The 16,105-nt window shown below is 36.3% G+C and overlaps 1 protein-coding gene across 4 annotated transcripts in view; it reads right to left on the reverse strand.

The window, feature by feature from the left end:
- CLEC16A (C-type lectin domain containing 16A) overlaps positions 1 to 16,105 on the reverse strand; it is a 375,787-nt gene that overhangs the window by 286,995 nt on the left and 72,687 nt on the right. Inside the window, exons 23-24 of one of the 4 annotated variants that reach the window (XM_074840865.1) lie at positions 12,189 to 12,308; positions 7,811 to 7,975 (exon numbers count right to left, since the gene is read on the reverse strand). In XM_074840865.1, coding sequence (XP_074696966.1) covers positions 7,811 to 7,975; positions 12,189 to 12,308 — 285 coding nt within the window. Of the gene's footprint in view, positions 1 to 1,159; positions 7,976 to 12,188; positions 12,313 to 16,105 lie in introns of those variants that run through there. The other 3 variants (XM_074840862.1, XM_074840866.1, XM_074840863.1) reach the window with 3 other exon arrangements.

Consider the following 16,105-nt stretch of genomic DNA (forward strand, 5'->3'; position numbering starts at 1 on the left):
AAATGTTGCATCTTTACTTAGACAAGTTACTTTGATAAAGACATATACTGACACAATTTCACTTTCTTATTTATATAACTATGCTGGAATGAATTACCTTAAAGATGTGACTTCCATGTTTAATGGACTGTTCAAGTGGCTGCACTTAGCTATTCATGGGAACTAAGAAAAGAGTGGACTAATACACACTGTATTTCTGTCAAGTTCATTTTCATCCCAGTCAGAATGGGAAGAGGGCTTGAGGCTGTGCTTTCATTCCATCTCTGACCATTAGTAACACAGGGCAAGATGCCGAACCTGACTCAATGTCCAAGTCAAAAAAAAAAAAAAAAAAAATCTTGTACAGAAACAGGAAAAGTGACAAGACAAAAGGCTGCAAAAGTTCTGAGGTATCAGAAGAATAGGAACTGCAGAACAGTTTCAAACAGAAAGGAACTTCCTGGCCATGAATTATAGAAATTGTATCCTTAAACAGTATTATTGGCATGATGTAGAAAGTCCGACTGCCAGAAGCAGATTTAAGCTCATTTTCCCCAATATACTGTATTTTAATACTTGCATCTTATAGTAAATCACAGTGTTGTCTCCTACCTATGATACCTAGCTTGCTTATTTCACAGTACAATGTGATTTAGTTTCTTCCTAAGAAAGCTTCTGGAGCAATGCCTAATTTGAGAAATAACTTTTCACAAGAATGTACATTGACTAAAATTAATTCCTATAGATGGAGAGGCTAATTAACAAGAATCCAACTAATAACTCGGTTGGATTTAATCCATATACTGAACAGGCAATATGCACCAGAGAATGAGACAGAGGGTGCAAGGATATATTTGGGGAAGAAATCACACATGACAGGCGCTTTCAAAGTGTTCACAGACATTTTAAATGTTGCCCAGTCACTCTTAACCCTTGGTCTCATCTACTTTCCATCACCTCAACAGGATTCTTTTCTCCTCCCTCTCTCATACTATGTCTTTCCTGCATACACAATGCAAAAATCCCTTGCCTAAGTTTTCAGCTTAAATATTAAAATGCCTGACACTCACATGTGCACACTATTCTTCTTAAAAGCAAGCTTCTTGCAAATTTTGCATTTCACTGTTATTGAATGTCCTTGTGCATCAAATCCAGCAACAGAACATGAAAGGGAAGGAAGTTTTCTTAGTAACACCATTTTATTGCCAAGTTCCATTTACAAAGAAAGGTCTATTGTTCATGCTTGTCCAGGTTTTCCATAGCCATGACACATGATTAATGCCAGCAAATACAGAGTCAGCTATAGAAATCTGGATTTTGGAAACATATACCAATATATTCTAATTTGACTCCCTTCCCAGACACTTATTTACATTTTTCTTTAAATTAACATGAGACATTGTCATATTTACTCCAAATGTCTAACATAACTTACATTAAATAATTAATACTTATTGTCTGTAGAAAGCCATTTCAGAATTCAATTCACCCCATGTTTGGGCTTTTTTCCATGCAAATGTAAGTGCATGTTTAGGACTTCCCCCTGCCACATTTCAGACAAACTTTATGGAAATATATTTCACAGGAGGACAGTCCTTCATATTCCTTAAATGTTTTATGTAGAGTTTAAATCCCGGATACATCCATTCTTCTAGAAAAATACATTTCCCCCTCCTTGCAATTAAAACAATCAAATTTACAAACCAGCTCAAAATGAAGTAAGAAGTTTGCAACAAAAATATCCACACACCTATTCACAAGTGGAGATGTCTAGTTATCCCCTAAAGTTTAAAATGCTTCCAACAAGTCCCCTAGAGTTGTAACAATGTATATTATTCAGTGCTACCACTGGGTGAAACAAAGCTCCTAGAAATTGTAATAGTCTATAAATTCACACACTTGAATCTATTCTCAATCCTTTGCAAAATTATCATGTTCATTGTAAATATTTCTGCCACAATTAGTCCTTAAATACACTCAAACACAAAACCTCAGACCATCTCATCTCCTCAAATATACTTATCAGATTGCAATTACTGTTTTAAACTCACTTTAGTGTGACCCATAACCAAAAGTAATGGAGAAAAAGATGAAAAAAAAAATCTCACATATCTTAAGATTGTGATCTTAAAAGAATCCTGGGAACACTATATACTAATCTGAACCTTATTTAACTAACTTTTGTCATCAACAAGTATTTAGTCATGACCTGCTTCTTAAGCCCTTATAGTTATTTTTTAAATAAATGCGCTCCACACATTTTTTTTTATGCTAACAAGACAGTCACAACATTGACTCAAGTTTTTCCTTTTCATATTAAGAACCAATTAATTCAATTTATCAAAACAATAAAACAGATATGGCCATAGTGCACATTTATTAGACAAGCAAAATTTAGCTTTACACTTATAATACAATAATAAACATAAAATACATATTTTATAACACCTTGCAAAAGAAATAAAATCTGAGCAATGCACAAATCTAAAAATTTTGGGAGATCAAAATAGGGAAAATTCTGTACAAATGTAATATAAAAATATGTTTTCGTAAGAAAGAACCTTCTATTTGAGACTCAGTCTAGAACAGTATCTCCCATATCTTTGTTGCTGCTCAAAAAATCCTGAGCAGCAGGAAAATAGCCCAAGCACTTCCCCCCTCCCATTCCCTAAAAACATCTCACCCTAGCAAGCCCTGCTTTTCAGAAGCCAACAGGAGACAGTAAGAGTTATTATCAGGAGACAGTAAGAGTTATTATATTTGTTTCAAATTCATGCTGCAAACGTTGGGAAAGGTCAGAGCAACAGAGCAGGCAAGCACAGGAGAACCACTCCAAAGACTTCTAAATAACAAAAGTGCAATGCCCAGTTTAGTGATATCCTAAGGTAGGCCAGTGATGGTTAAACAGTGACATACCAAAAATTCTTTCAAGAAGAGTGACAGTAAGAGTTAGGAAGAGAATTTTCAACATATATTTAGATGCCTAACATTAGGTTGCCTGAAAAATAAGTAGGAGAGTCATCAAGGAGACTCATTATCTTTGAGGCAAAATGCCTACATCTCACTGATGCCCCCATCTGATGTCTCTTCACAAATCTTTGATTCAGCTGTAGGGCTAACACACTTAGCTCCCTAGATGACTGCTGCCTGTGCAATGTTCTTTTAGAAGCAACTCCTTATTTAACTTTAGCTGGTCAGTGAAGACAACATCAGAATGTTTAGCATGGTGGTTTTGTTCTCCCCCCCGCCCCCCCCCCCCCCCCCCAGAGTACTACATACAGGTTAGTGAAACTATTCATTAGGCTATTCTGCAGTTACTTACCTATAACGTGCAGCAAAAAGAGTGACTGATTACACTAGAGCACTGACAGCACTATGTGATTAAAGTGTTTACTTTTATGTGAAGTGGCTTCATATTTATATATACAGTTTGACTTGCTTGTCTGATAGCTTACCTATGTCTTCAAGCATACAGTTTTAAGTTTAATTTACTACAAGTAAAATGACACTCAATTGCCAGGCAATTATTGAATTCCTAGACTGCTTAATCATCTCAGGCCACTTGCAGTAAATGTGGAAATTATAGTCACCCATGTCTTGCTGCTTAATTAGGAAAAAAAAAAACCCAACACACAGTAATTTCAATCCTAAAGACTGCTGATTTTGCTATAAACAAACTATTTTAACCATCAGTTTTAAAATTCTACATACAAGAATACTTCAACTCCACAAAGGAACATTATTGTCCCCTGTATTCTGTCTCTATTGGGCAAAGGGTTCATATGAATCACTGGACATTGACTTACAACTCTGAATACTGATCTAGATTTGCGTCTTAAATTCTCAGTATGGAAGAACAGTTTTCAAATGTCACATACCTGTCATAGAGCAACAACACTGCAAAAGAATAAGTGAATTCTGGAAGGTACTCCCAATTTTTCCTCACCAAGTGACTTCAAGGAAAATTCCAACTGTATCTTAAGCGAAGAACGTTGAGGAGCTTCTTTAACAGGTGTAATTTTATATCTTTTATTTTTAAACTCAGCTTAATTTAAAGAAGAAAAGTCAGAATTTTAGTTTATCGTGAATTAGCAGTAGAGAATACAAATGAGTTCAGTCCTTATATTGTATATAATTCATGAATTCACATACAAAATACAGCTCTTAGTATTAATATATGTGACCACATTTCTAATTAATTTGGTTTAATCTGCACAGCTTGTAAAATAAAGTGCAGGAAGCTTAACCTTTGGTTTCTTTCTATATCAAAGAACTTCTGCAAAACAATTGATTTTTGCACACAAGTTTTACACTGCAAGCATTGCTTCCATGGTGAAGCAGACATTAGAATTGGGCATTAATGTTTTCTCCCTCCCCCTCTTTACCAAGTTACCAAGTGTATGCTGCCATTACTTTCTGCACAAATGGAAAGCTCGAGTCTTGTTCATTGTTGTACACTGGATGACAAAACCAAAAGGGGACTAGCCAGAGGCAGTGAGACCTAACAGTGAAGGCAACACATAATTCTTTTGTTAAGCAAGTAGTATCTTGGTAAAATGAGATGCATAGACCATAAAATAGCAAAGTAACATTCAGTATGCCTTGTCTTCTTTGGCTTCACTTTACAAAAGGACGAGAAAAATTTACCTGCTTATCTTATCAAAGTATGGTTGAAGATAGGCCTAGCCCCTACAAACAAACACCGAGAATTTAGCATCTCTCCAAAATTTTGACATTTTGCTCTGGAACATGCTATATTTATTTTAGAGTGATTCTACCTCCCTTTGCAGTATTACACTGAAATAGTGAGCCTTTTGAACGGTCAGTTGTTTAGCTGCTGCTCTCATTTGCAACTTAGTATTTGAATTTCATTAAAAAGAGCGATGTTATGCTGACTCATATAAACTTTTGTTTAGAAAAAAATTACATTTGTGGCTGATGTGCTAATACTTTCTTGGTGGCGTTTCCTTTTTACAGTGAAAGGGGGATAAGGAACAAGCCCTTGAGTTTTTCTGATAAGGGAGAGATAGATACGATACTCTTCAAGGAATTGTAGATGCATAACACCATACTTGCAGAGATAAGTTTGCTGATGACAGATTATTTCAGCATCTCCAGAGCTTTTACATTCTGAAGTGTCCTAATGCAGCATGAAGCATAGTCAAATTGTATGCACATATACCTTAATATTAGAAGCAAACAAGGCAAAAATCAATTGCTTCTGTGGCATAACCGTTCAGAGATTTGGGTTGATCTGTACCAGTTGTAGCATTTATATAACAGCACAACATTGGTAGAGCTGGTGTAGTCAGAGCTTTCCTAGTATAATTCCATCTTTGCAGAGATCTTTTGATAGAACTGCTAAAAAATATCCCACCTTACCACCACTTGACCATCAAGGCTCTGCCAGCAGTGGACTAGACAGTAGACCTAGTCTTCTGTTTTCCTAATAATAGTATCTATCTCAGTCATTTCCTGTGAAGCTCTCAGTAGGCAACTGGTCATGAGACTTAAAAGCCACTCAAAGGCAATGAAAAACACAAAGTCAGCTTTCTTTCCCTTTGTCCTATTTTTTGTGCAGTATGGCTCAAGGGTGAGATTATGCATACCCATTAAAAAGACTCCTTGTGCATGGTCCTAATCTTGCTAGAACTGAATTTGAAATTAGATAATAAAGATCAAGGTTTTCCTGTCTAAAATGAATTCTGTTTATGGGAACTCAGCCTGCACAGTGACATTTTGTGTAATCTAGGTCAAGAGTTAAGGTTAACAGCTAACATAAAATGCTTTCTAATTAAGTAAGGCATCAGGTTTTAGGTAGGCTCTTACTTCAGCAATGCCAAATTCTCACACCATATCCGCAACAGTGCTGAGGACATCTAATCTCAGAATTCATTTAGAGTTTGGGCCACTCTGAAATGGTCAGAATATTGGTTAATTCAATTTGAGAATGCAGAAGTCATAGAAAACTAGAAATCAACAAAACTTCATGCAAAAGCTAATAAGGGAAGAAAAAAATTGCTGGTGTTCAATAGCAGACACCTTTTATACATGTTTTACAAAGATTAAGTTATTACATGATGGAAAAGATGGAAAAAGTGAGCAAAGTTATACTTGTGGATTAGTCAATCTCATATATAACATTTAACATCACTTCAAGTATTCCACCTGACATCCAGGAAGAGGTACAATAAGAGACTGGGATGTAGGTAAAAACTTTTCAGATTCACCTACTTGATATGAAATCAACATTAGTAGAGACAGAATGAGGAAACAGATTGCACTGATGACTGAAATCACAATACCAACTAAAGTAAATAGCAGTCTTCAACCTTTGAGAGCCAGAAAGCACTCAATGTTATGAGCAGACCAATAATGACAATCTGCTCATTTTATTATTAATTTAACACACATGGAAATTGATGAGAAATCTTAAATTATATTCATGTTAAATTACATATCAAATCACCAAAGAACATTCCAAACTTTAATCAACACTTTTCCACTACTTTCTGTCAACTTGGTATCAGGATCTAGGAAGCAAAGTAAGGCAAGCATAAACTCAGAATTACTTTTATGTAGCAATGTTGTTTAACTGTGATACTATCCCAGATAGGAAGAAAACTACACAATACCTTTCCTTTTGAGTTTCAGACTTGCAAAGGAATTATCAGTTAGATGTGGTGACCTTCTTCCTACGTGAAAAATTTAAAAAAAACTCTTGAGAGTAAAACTGCTTCTGTCTGCTTCAAGAAGTTGTCCTTCAGTAGAAAGGATATCATCATTCCTCAGAGGTGTAGCAATTTGACTGCCAGAAGCAAACAAGCTATAGCAATCTTAAAATATTTCACATTCCTCTGTAGCTGGTTAAGCAAAGACTAGTCTCAAAAATCCCTTATGTTAATTTCAATAAGCATTTGTTATTAAATTTCAGGCTTTTAGCTTTTAAAAAATTTTTTGATATGTATTTTGCTTTGAATCAAACCTTGAAATAAATATTACACATGGAAAACACAATATTGAAGTCTGGAGTCCTATGAAGACAACACTGAAAGTGTGCAAGCCTGCTGTTATCATGCAGACCTCCAAAAGATGAATGACATCAGGATTTAAAAAAAACAAAACAAAAACCAAACCAAACCCCAAACCCAAACTGAAAACCACACCGTGTCTCAAATGGAAATGTTATCTCTGTACTACAATATATAATTTTTTCTAGTTAATAGTATGTCTCCAGTTTCAGAGAAGTAATGACACAATATCCTGAAGCCAGGTATCCAAAAATCTCTTCACTTTGCTATAATACTGTAGACCTTTTACAATTAATTTAATTCCTGCAGCTGGAACTCTATGATAGAAAGTAGGTGCTCCGAAATACTTTCGTGTTCTTGTATAACAGAAATTGGTAGGAAAACACCAGTCCAGATTCAAAAGTTTTGTTGGTTTTTTTCTTCTCCAGTTCAAATATGCTGAGCATCTGATGTTTACTCTAAAAGCTGCCCACATTCTCTTTCATCAGTGGGCCTCTACTTGTGGACCAGATGGCCTCTCCGGCTTCAGGAAGTATCTGCATTCCCAAAGGAAAAACAACGAAGAATCTGGTTGTATTTGCTTCATGGTTTATCACAGTCTTCAGGTTGGCTTTAGTCAGAACATTCTTCCTCTACCTCTTTTACCTTGCAAACTTCAGATTGCAAAGAGGACTGAGGAATGCAGCTGAATGTTCGAATGCTGTGTGGATCAACCGGTGGCACCAGTGTAAGCGACTCTACGCTTAGTGCATCTGTATTGTCATCTGTTATTAATGATATTGTGGGCTGCTGTGCAGGAATCAGGCTAGGAGACAGGTTTGCTGTTTCTATGTCACTGTTTTTTAGAGCATTCTTGCTAGACTTGGAAACAGCTGAAAGAGTTTCATCAGTCAACATCGTCTGACCAGAAATGATCATCTGACCAGAAATGGTCATCTGAGGCTGCTCTGGAGCTGAAGTGTCATCTAATAAAAGAAAACACCAAGAAACAATCAATATTCAACTTAGTATGTACGTTAAGCCTAACAGCATACTATCATTTATGCATTTTAAGAATAATTGGGTGGAAAATGCAGTTTTGTGAAGCACTGTGCTTACACATTCACTTTTTAGTAATTAGAAATAAAGCAAAATATGATGAAGGCATGACAAAATGCCAGTGGGAATCTGTTCAAATTACAAACCAGAAAATTTTACACATTTAGTATTAGAATATGCAGCAATATCTGAAACATTCCTAGAGAGAGGAAATTGAAGGGAAGAATAAGAAAGCCTCTCCAGTGTTTAGTATAGACTAAAACGAATAGTCACCCCGTACCAGGAAGCACTTTAGAAATAAAAAAAAAAGAACCCCTGTGTAACTAGTTTTGCCAAGAGGTAGCTTGCTTCTTACAAAAATTTGGAATTCATTCTCTCATTTCATTCTCCAGATTCACATTTTGGTGACACCTCAACCACAGAACGCAGAAATATGGAAGAACAGGAAGGAGAATAATGTGCTTACTGTAACTGAAATGTGCTGCAAAATAGGCCTGTTTTTATACAGGCTTGTGTTATACCCTCCTAAGCATGGAGCATGGAACTCATAAAACAGCATCACATACTGCAGGAAACTGATACGCTACTACACCTTTCCACACAATGGAGAAAACCCAACCATTAACAGCTATTTGTACTGTCCTCTTCCCCCTTAAAATCCTAGCTAGCTATCAAGTAAATTGCTCATTTGGCTCAGATGGACAGTGAATGGAGGGGATGAGGCAATACAGCCTTATATGAGCAAGTACCCAGAAAAATCAGGGTTTTTTTTCTTTTTCTTTTCAGACTAGAGGAATAGATGCCATTAAAGTAACAGGTATCCAGCTTCAAGACAGACCATTTTTAGAGCTGTTGTAAGAAACAGCATGTGTTCAAGTGTACAGGCATCTGCAGAAAAGTCTACAAGGCAATGTAGTGAATACAGAAGCTAAGAATTAGGTTCTGTTTTTAATAGACAGTGACCTTAAAAATGTCAGTTTCAGTATGATTCCAATTAATCCTGTAAAAGAACAGAAAGCATGAACATAAGGCAAAAAAAAAAAAAAAAAAGAAAAAGAAAGCTGAGAATGGAATGGATATCAGTAAGGTATCAGTGGGGTAACAGTAAGATCATTGGCTTTTACCTTTCTGGTAAATTAACCCCAAACAGCAGTGCATTCTCACTTCAGAAAACCACTCAATTTCACTTTTTGCTGAATTGGTGGCTAAAGCTTCTCGCTTCAATCAAAACAAAATTTATAGATTGTAAAAAAGTCTCCTTTTAAATAAAAGGGACATCACTGGTTATTTTTGAAAAATAAAGATTCAAAGTAACTGCAGATTCTTCTTTTTAGCTGTCAAGAAGCTTTAGCGAGAATGTAGCCATTGATAACAGAGGAAGTGATGCAAGACTTGCATGGAAAATGAACTGCCAAAACCACTGAAATAAAGTCTCATTTCTCTGAATTCCAAGATAGCTACTAACATCTAAGTACACACAAAATAGTGAGTCTTCGCAGTGATTTTACTTTTTGAATTTATAAAATCTTAAAAGAATATCAAACATTCTTTGCCAAGATTATTTATCTTAATTATAGTATGAATATTCACCAAAATTCAGGATTCAGAAACCTGGGACATTCTGGTAAATGAAGTATTATCAACGGCACTCTGCTCAGGAATGTTTTATACAGGACATTTCTATTGCAGTTCTGCTATTTCACTTCTGATTCTGCAGTTCATTTCTTGAATCACTCCTCCCTTTCTCCCAACAAAATACTAATAGATTTTCTCAATACTTTCGTTTACTGAAATCATGACAGACATATCCTTTTGTTATGCTGTATTGTTCCCAAATCCTTCCACATAGGAGCTAAATTAATGCTAAAGTGACTCCCTTCTTAATGCCACAAAGAAAAAGAAACTATTTGAAAAAAGTGTCCATAAAAAATCCAAAGTATCTGGAGTCAACAAGTTCCAATTTTCTATCCAAAAGTCTGAAAAAACATTCAGAAAAAAGATAAAAATATCAAAAAAAGTAAGCAGAACATACTTTGTCCAGTATTTTTGCTGCAGTATTTATAGAGAATACAAAACAAGAGCTCTTCTGTGCTTCCCTCCCAGTTTTATTTACTATTGATAGAAGTAAGTCTCTCTACTTTCAGTATTTAATTAGTTACTGTCAAGAGCTTCACTTCTGTTACTCTGTTACTGTATTTAAGGGTAGCAGTGACAGATTTATGTAACCCAGACTGCAACTATAAGCTTGTGCTAGGTAAGTTTTTAAGCATGATCATCTCCCGTATCTTTTGCATACAAGGACAGTGAAAACAATCCTAGACCACAGAAGAAGGAAACTAAGTAGAATACAGAATACAGAGATCCAGCATCTTGGAATGAAAATTTCGTATATAAGAGGCATTACAATGAAAAATCAGGCAACCCTCTTGATGTAAAAAGTTTTCACATGTAACATCTCCCAGCCAACTGAATACATGGCTTCAGACAGGAATTACTAATGAGAAAATCTTTGAGGCTCAAAGTTTCAAAGCCTTTTGAAGCCATACTCAATTCAGAGAAGGATCCAAGTAGATAAATATGTATTTATGTATGATCTGAATTCTTATAGTCTGGAATAAATAATTGGCAAAAAGATGCAACTTAGCTCAAAAAAAAAAGCTCAAGAAGAGATTATTATAAGAAAGTCTGTCTCTAAAATCCAGATAGGTACCAAGCTCTTAATTCAAAAAAGTTTCCAGGCACCCAGTATGTTTAGAGAGTATGTCCTCTACCCATTATCTGGAAATTCTGTCTATATTGCACATAAAAATACTAGCTGGCTTTCAAAAAAACCCCAAACTCCTAACACTTGTTTCCAGTTTGACTTTTGGATAGAAAGAGCAAAAAATAATTGTCATTTTTACCTGAATAAAATCACCAGTCACTATGATATGCTCTACTGTTAAATATCAAAAAGTTATCATCTAATATGGGAAAAGAGCATTTCTATTTACCACCTCCCCAACCTACCTGTATTTAAATAAAGAGTGTTCTGGCAAAAAATATAAACCCAATCTGCAACCAGGGAAACTGAAGTCAGTTTCTTAAAACAGTTTTAATGTTAACTTTTAGTTCTAACAAACACCCCTCACCTACCCCCAAATTTACATACCAAACAGGGTTATTAAACAGGGTGTCATTTTGCAAGTGTTTGAGTATTAGTAGCTCTCTCTGGTTGCAGTGGCTTCAGCAAATTTAAGATGTTTTTCAGCACTTCTACAGTGCTACCATGATTATTATTATAGCAAAAAAATTCAAACCAGATGACTCAACTTCTCTTATATTAACTTACATGAGGGATGATTATTAGTGAAAGACGACAGAAAAGAACAGGAAAAGGAAAGAATGAATATCACCTACAGAGAAATGTCCTAAGCTGTACAGCAACATACTATGAAAGAATAACAAAAATATAAGTAACAGGACATTAAGTGAAAAGATGCAAAGTATATCTATAAAGATGAAAAAGGGCATTTATATAATATTAACAGAGTAAAATATCTTCATGCCATGATAGTAAAAAAAAAAATTAATTAGATACAAGTTAAAACAGGTTATATAAATAAGGTAGCCTGAAGCATACTTCCATCTTTTTTGCTTCTGCTTCCCCTCCTCAGGCAGTTAACAGTCCATAAAGCCAGCTGCCTGAGTTCGATGATCACAGAAATACTACGTTTGTGCCATCACAGTCCAAGGACAGTCTTGTGCTGAGTGCTTGTCCATTTTACCCGAGTTATAAATAGGTTTCTTGCTGCTAGCCAAGTACCTGCACTACTGTCCATTCAGAAGCCTGTGCTTACTAAATTCCACTACAGCCATGGCTGCCCCTGTGCAAATGAAGACATAGCTGCTTTGAAGCTGGAGGCTTGATAGCAGAATTTTCATCTTTGGCAAGAGGACCAAGAAATATGGGAGAAACTGTAGATAAGGCTTTCAGAAACAGCTAATTATTGCTTTACGATTCTCCCCCAAAAAACAGTAGAGACAAATATTTATGATGCTTTCTTCAGTTTCCTACCTCACTGTCATTGATGTCAGCATGGAAACAACATATGTTCTATTAACTGTTACGGGCTTTTCAAAGCTTATGGAGGAACCTGCCTGAATTGATATTGCGCGAGTTTCTCTTGCAGCTGCTGCTCGAAGACCTAAACCCAGTGTCCACCGTGACTGTCAGCCTCCGACAGACTAAACACCCGCCGACGTCCTTTCCTGCCAGACCTTACTAGAGGAAAACACAGCGATATATCATACGGAGGCTTTAACAATGAAACAAGGAAGGGAAACTGGAATGAAGACAAAGGATAAATGTTAGAGTAGCAACAAGAATAAGTGACAAGGACACATCCATAACTGCTGGTATCTTGAATACAATTTTACACCACACCAAGAGTCTTTTAAGTTTGGAAATACTTCTGAAGCTGGAAGTATTCATTCTTTAGAAATAAACACGTTTAACTGAATTAAGTTTTTTGCTTACTTATCTGGAAATGGACTATGTCTGGCAATACCAACAGCACTTACACTGAGGAGGGACTGGCACACATTTATTTGCATTATAATCTACTCGCATGCTTTAGAAATCTTGAGAGAAGTTATTTATCACAAATTCTGGTGAGACAGAATTATTCTGATTTCCACTGGCCATAAATTATAAGAAGTGCACTGCTGTGCAGGTGACAATACTTCAGACCATTCAGCCCTACTATTCTATGATATGAAACTGAAGTATTAGATTTGGTTTATAACAAAGTCAGATAGACTGTCTTAAAAGATAGCAGCAGTTCAGATGATGATGCTTAGTGCACAGAAAGTTTCTTTTCTTGAAACTTTCTAGAAACAAAAGTACTTCCTCACCTAGTTCGAAAATTACTAGCATCATAGCACAGAAGAGATCAAACCACAATTACATTACTGGTTATAGAGGGAAGAGACAGGGATGGTTTCAGTAAGATGGCAGGCACTGCTCTTACAGGCTCTCCATGTTCAATTAATCACCTTCCCCTTGGAATACATAAATTTTATTTTACAGATTGGAATCCAATATATTCTCTGCAACAAGGGACAGCTCTTTGTACTTATTTTAGACCTTTACCATCAATACCTGCCAGAAGTGTGAAATACAGCATAAGTGGCATAGAAGATCAATGCCTTCTGAAGTCCTCAATATCCATTGCTCAGATGTAAACATTTTCTTAAGTATTGAAGCCAACTGCATTATAAAGCTTAAGACAACTTAAAAAGTGATAAAATACAGCATAGATTACATTACACATACATAATTCTGGAAGATTGCTAACTTACAGTAAGAGAGCTTCTTTATCTTAATCATTGGCCTATATAAAAATAAGCACTTTGTAGTAGTGCACGGTTCCAACAAATGTAGCCAAGAAGAGACTGTATTCTAAGCTCAGAAGCTTGGTGATTAAAATCTGCCTAGCAAGAGAACATTTTTATCTTATGCATAGCAACACTTTAGACAGACGTGTTAATTAAAAAAAACCCCAACATGTAAATACAAAGGAAAAAACTCAACCTGATAGCAGCATTTGCAGAACCTTTTTTTGTCTTGTTAGGGATTCTGCTTTCTCTAAGGGATGACTACTTTTTCAGTTTTAAGGAATGGAGATCTTGTAAAGGGCTAAACTTAATCCCCAAATACTGCAATTGGGGGAGCTGCTAGGCTTTAAATTATCTGTGCCATTAAGTATTGTGGCAGTTATTAGGTAGGATAGTTGTCAAACTCAGGAATAAGAGTTTATTTTACTCATGACAAAGCAGCTAATGCAACTATTGTTCTCCTACAATGACTGAAACATGCACAGCAGTCATGTGATTACATGTAAGTTCAGTTAACTTCTCACATTAAGATACTGTATGATTGTTTGATGCAGGCAGGAGTGATAGCAAGTAAAGTATTTTTACAAAACACCAAATTAATTTTTTTTCCTGTGATACATTTTTGAAAGCTCTTCTACCGTTTAACCATTATTGTAACATTGTTTTCTCTCAACTAACAATTATGCAATTTGTCTTTATTTTATTCTCATCTATCACTGTTTCATGTAAAAATCAGCATGAATGTTCCAAATCTTATTTCCTGACACAACTCTGGGACAATTACAAGTACCATCTCAAATACATCAAACTCTAAACAGTTTAAATCTGTCAACAGACAGTAGCTTAGGACACTATAATCACAAGTTTACAGTAGAAACTGCTGTCACAGTTTAAGATGTTGCACTTAAGGAAGGTAGTTTCCTTTAAGTCCACATACACCGTTTCCCCTTTATCTTGTCTGGCCTTCCTGACTGAAGTTCCTGAGCAACCTACTACATTCTTCATGGCCAACAACCTGAGCAGTTGCCAGAACAAACAAGGGAATGGGGGAGGGAGGGACAGAGAGCACATATGTGTGCTCACATGAGTGTGTTTAAAATGGAATGGGAAATGAGAAGGGAGATTCAAATGTGACAGATGGTGGCAGCATTCAAGTGCTACCTTGGGGCATAAAACAGATCTTGGTAACTTCTTGCTGTTCATCAGCTACTTGTTACTTCCTCCTTGAAGGAGCTACTTCACATCATGCAAGCCTCCCCTTCTGCTTCACAGCAGAGTAAGGCAGTTGAGTTTCAATTGTTCTCAATGGGTTAAGGGAAAAATCACATTGTTTTACACTGAAGTGGGTGAATACCAACACCTGTTTCTGTAACTCAGCTGAGTGGTCAGTAAGACCTGATATAACACAGACAGCGGTCAAGACACTATTGCTTATTTCAGCATTGTACTTCTGTTCATGCAGAAGCCTACAGAACAGCTATCTGGACATACCAAACAGATAATCTCTTTCACAGTCATATTCCTGGCAACGGTTTCCAGTACAGATCACAATTATGTACAAATACTATAAAAGGGAGAACATTCATGAGAACACTCCTTACAAACTTGCAGTAAACTGGTCAAATCAGTTAATGCAGAAACATTGTTCCCAGGAACAGACAATAGTATTGATCTGACACTGAAGATTAGCAAAAAGAGTCAAAGCAGGTCCCTGGGTTGGAGAAAATGCTCTCCACAACCCCACCCACCAAAGACCCAGCTCCAGGGATTTCGGAATCTTCTCTAGTCTATAATAAGGACCTTCAGACACACTCAGCTATAACTATTTAAAACATTACTTGTTCATTATTGTCTCCAACTACATTAGCAGTTTGGTTCAGACCAATAGAGCAGCTTCGAAGAATTATGCACACTTACTGCTTTAGTCTGATTTTAGGAACACTTTCTGTGCATTAATGAGATTCTTTCACAAGGAAGCCAAACTATAAGATATGCTGCAACTATGCACCAAATACACATCAAATATTAATAGCAACATATACCTGAACTAATAATTGGTCCTTCAAACAATCACATACATGGCAGGGATGCTTGGTCCTAAAAGTCAAACTAAATATGGTCCACAACAAAACCCCTAGGCCACATGCAGATTATATATAACCACCTCAGTACCAACTCATTGTCATTGTCCTGTTGCACTGAAGTACCTGCTCATGCACATACAGTCAGTGTCTTCCTCTTTGTTACAGCTTTCCAAGTAAAGAAAATCCAGGAGTTGAGCTCAAAAGTCATCCCTGCTGCAGGTTAATGCAAGCTGCTGACTTGGGACTGAAGTAGCTGATGCAGATTCTCACATTCATTTCCATGACTTTGCTGAAGGTTACTATGCTCATAGCAGTAGGGCACAGAATTGTATCCTCACAAATAGACTAGCTAAAGCATCTGCATCAGTGTGCCTAGATCCCATGACAAAACCAAAACCCACCCAAAGACTGTTTTCCTGCATGATACGTGGCATTTTGAACATACTTTATGATTAAACCACAGTAAAGGTCATACACTAAGCGTGGACAGTTCACACAACCTAACTGGTAAAGTCCAGACTGCAGACTGAAACCAGGCATCTAAAAAAAAAAAAAACAACCAAACTTTCTTCTGTTTTTTGTTTGTTTGAGGTT

Source organism: Strix aluco, chromosome 15 (assembly GCF_031877795.1).
Source record: "Strix aluco isolate bStrAlu1 chromosome 15, bStrAlu1.hap1, whole genome shotgun sequence".
Taxonomy (NCBI): Eukaryota; Metazoa; Chordata; class Aves; order Strigiformes; family Strigidae; genus Strix; species Strix aluco.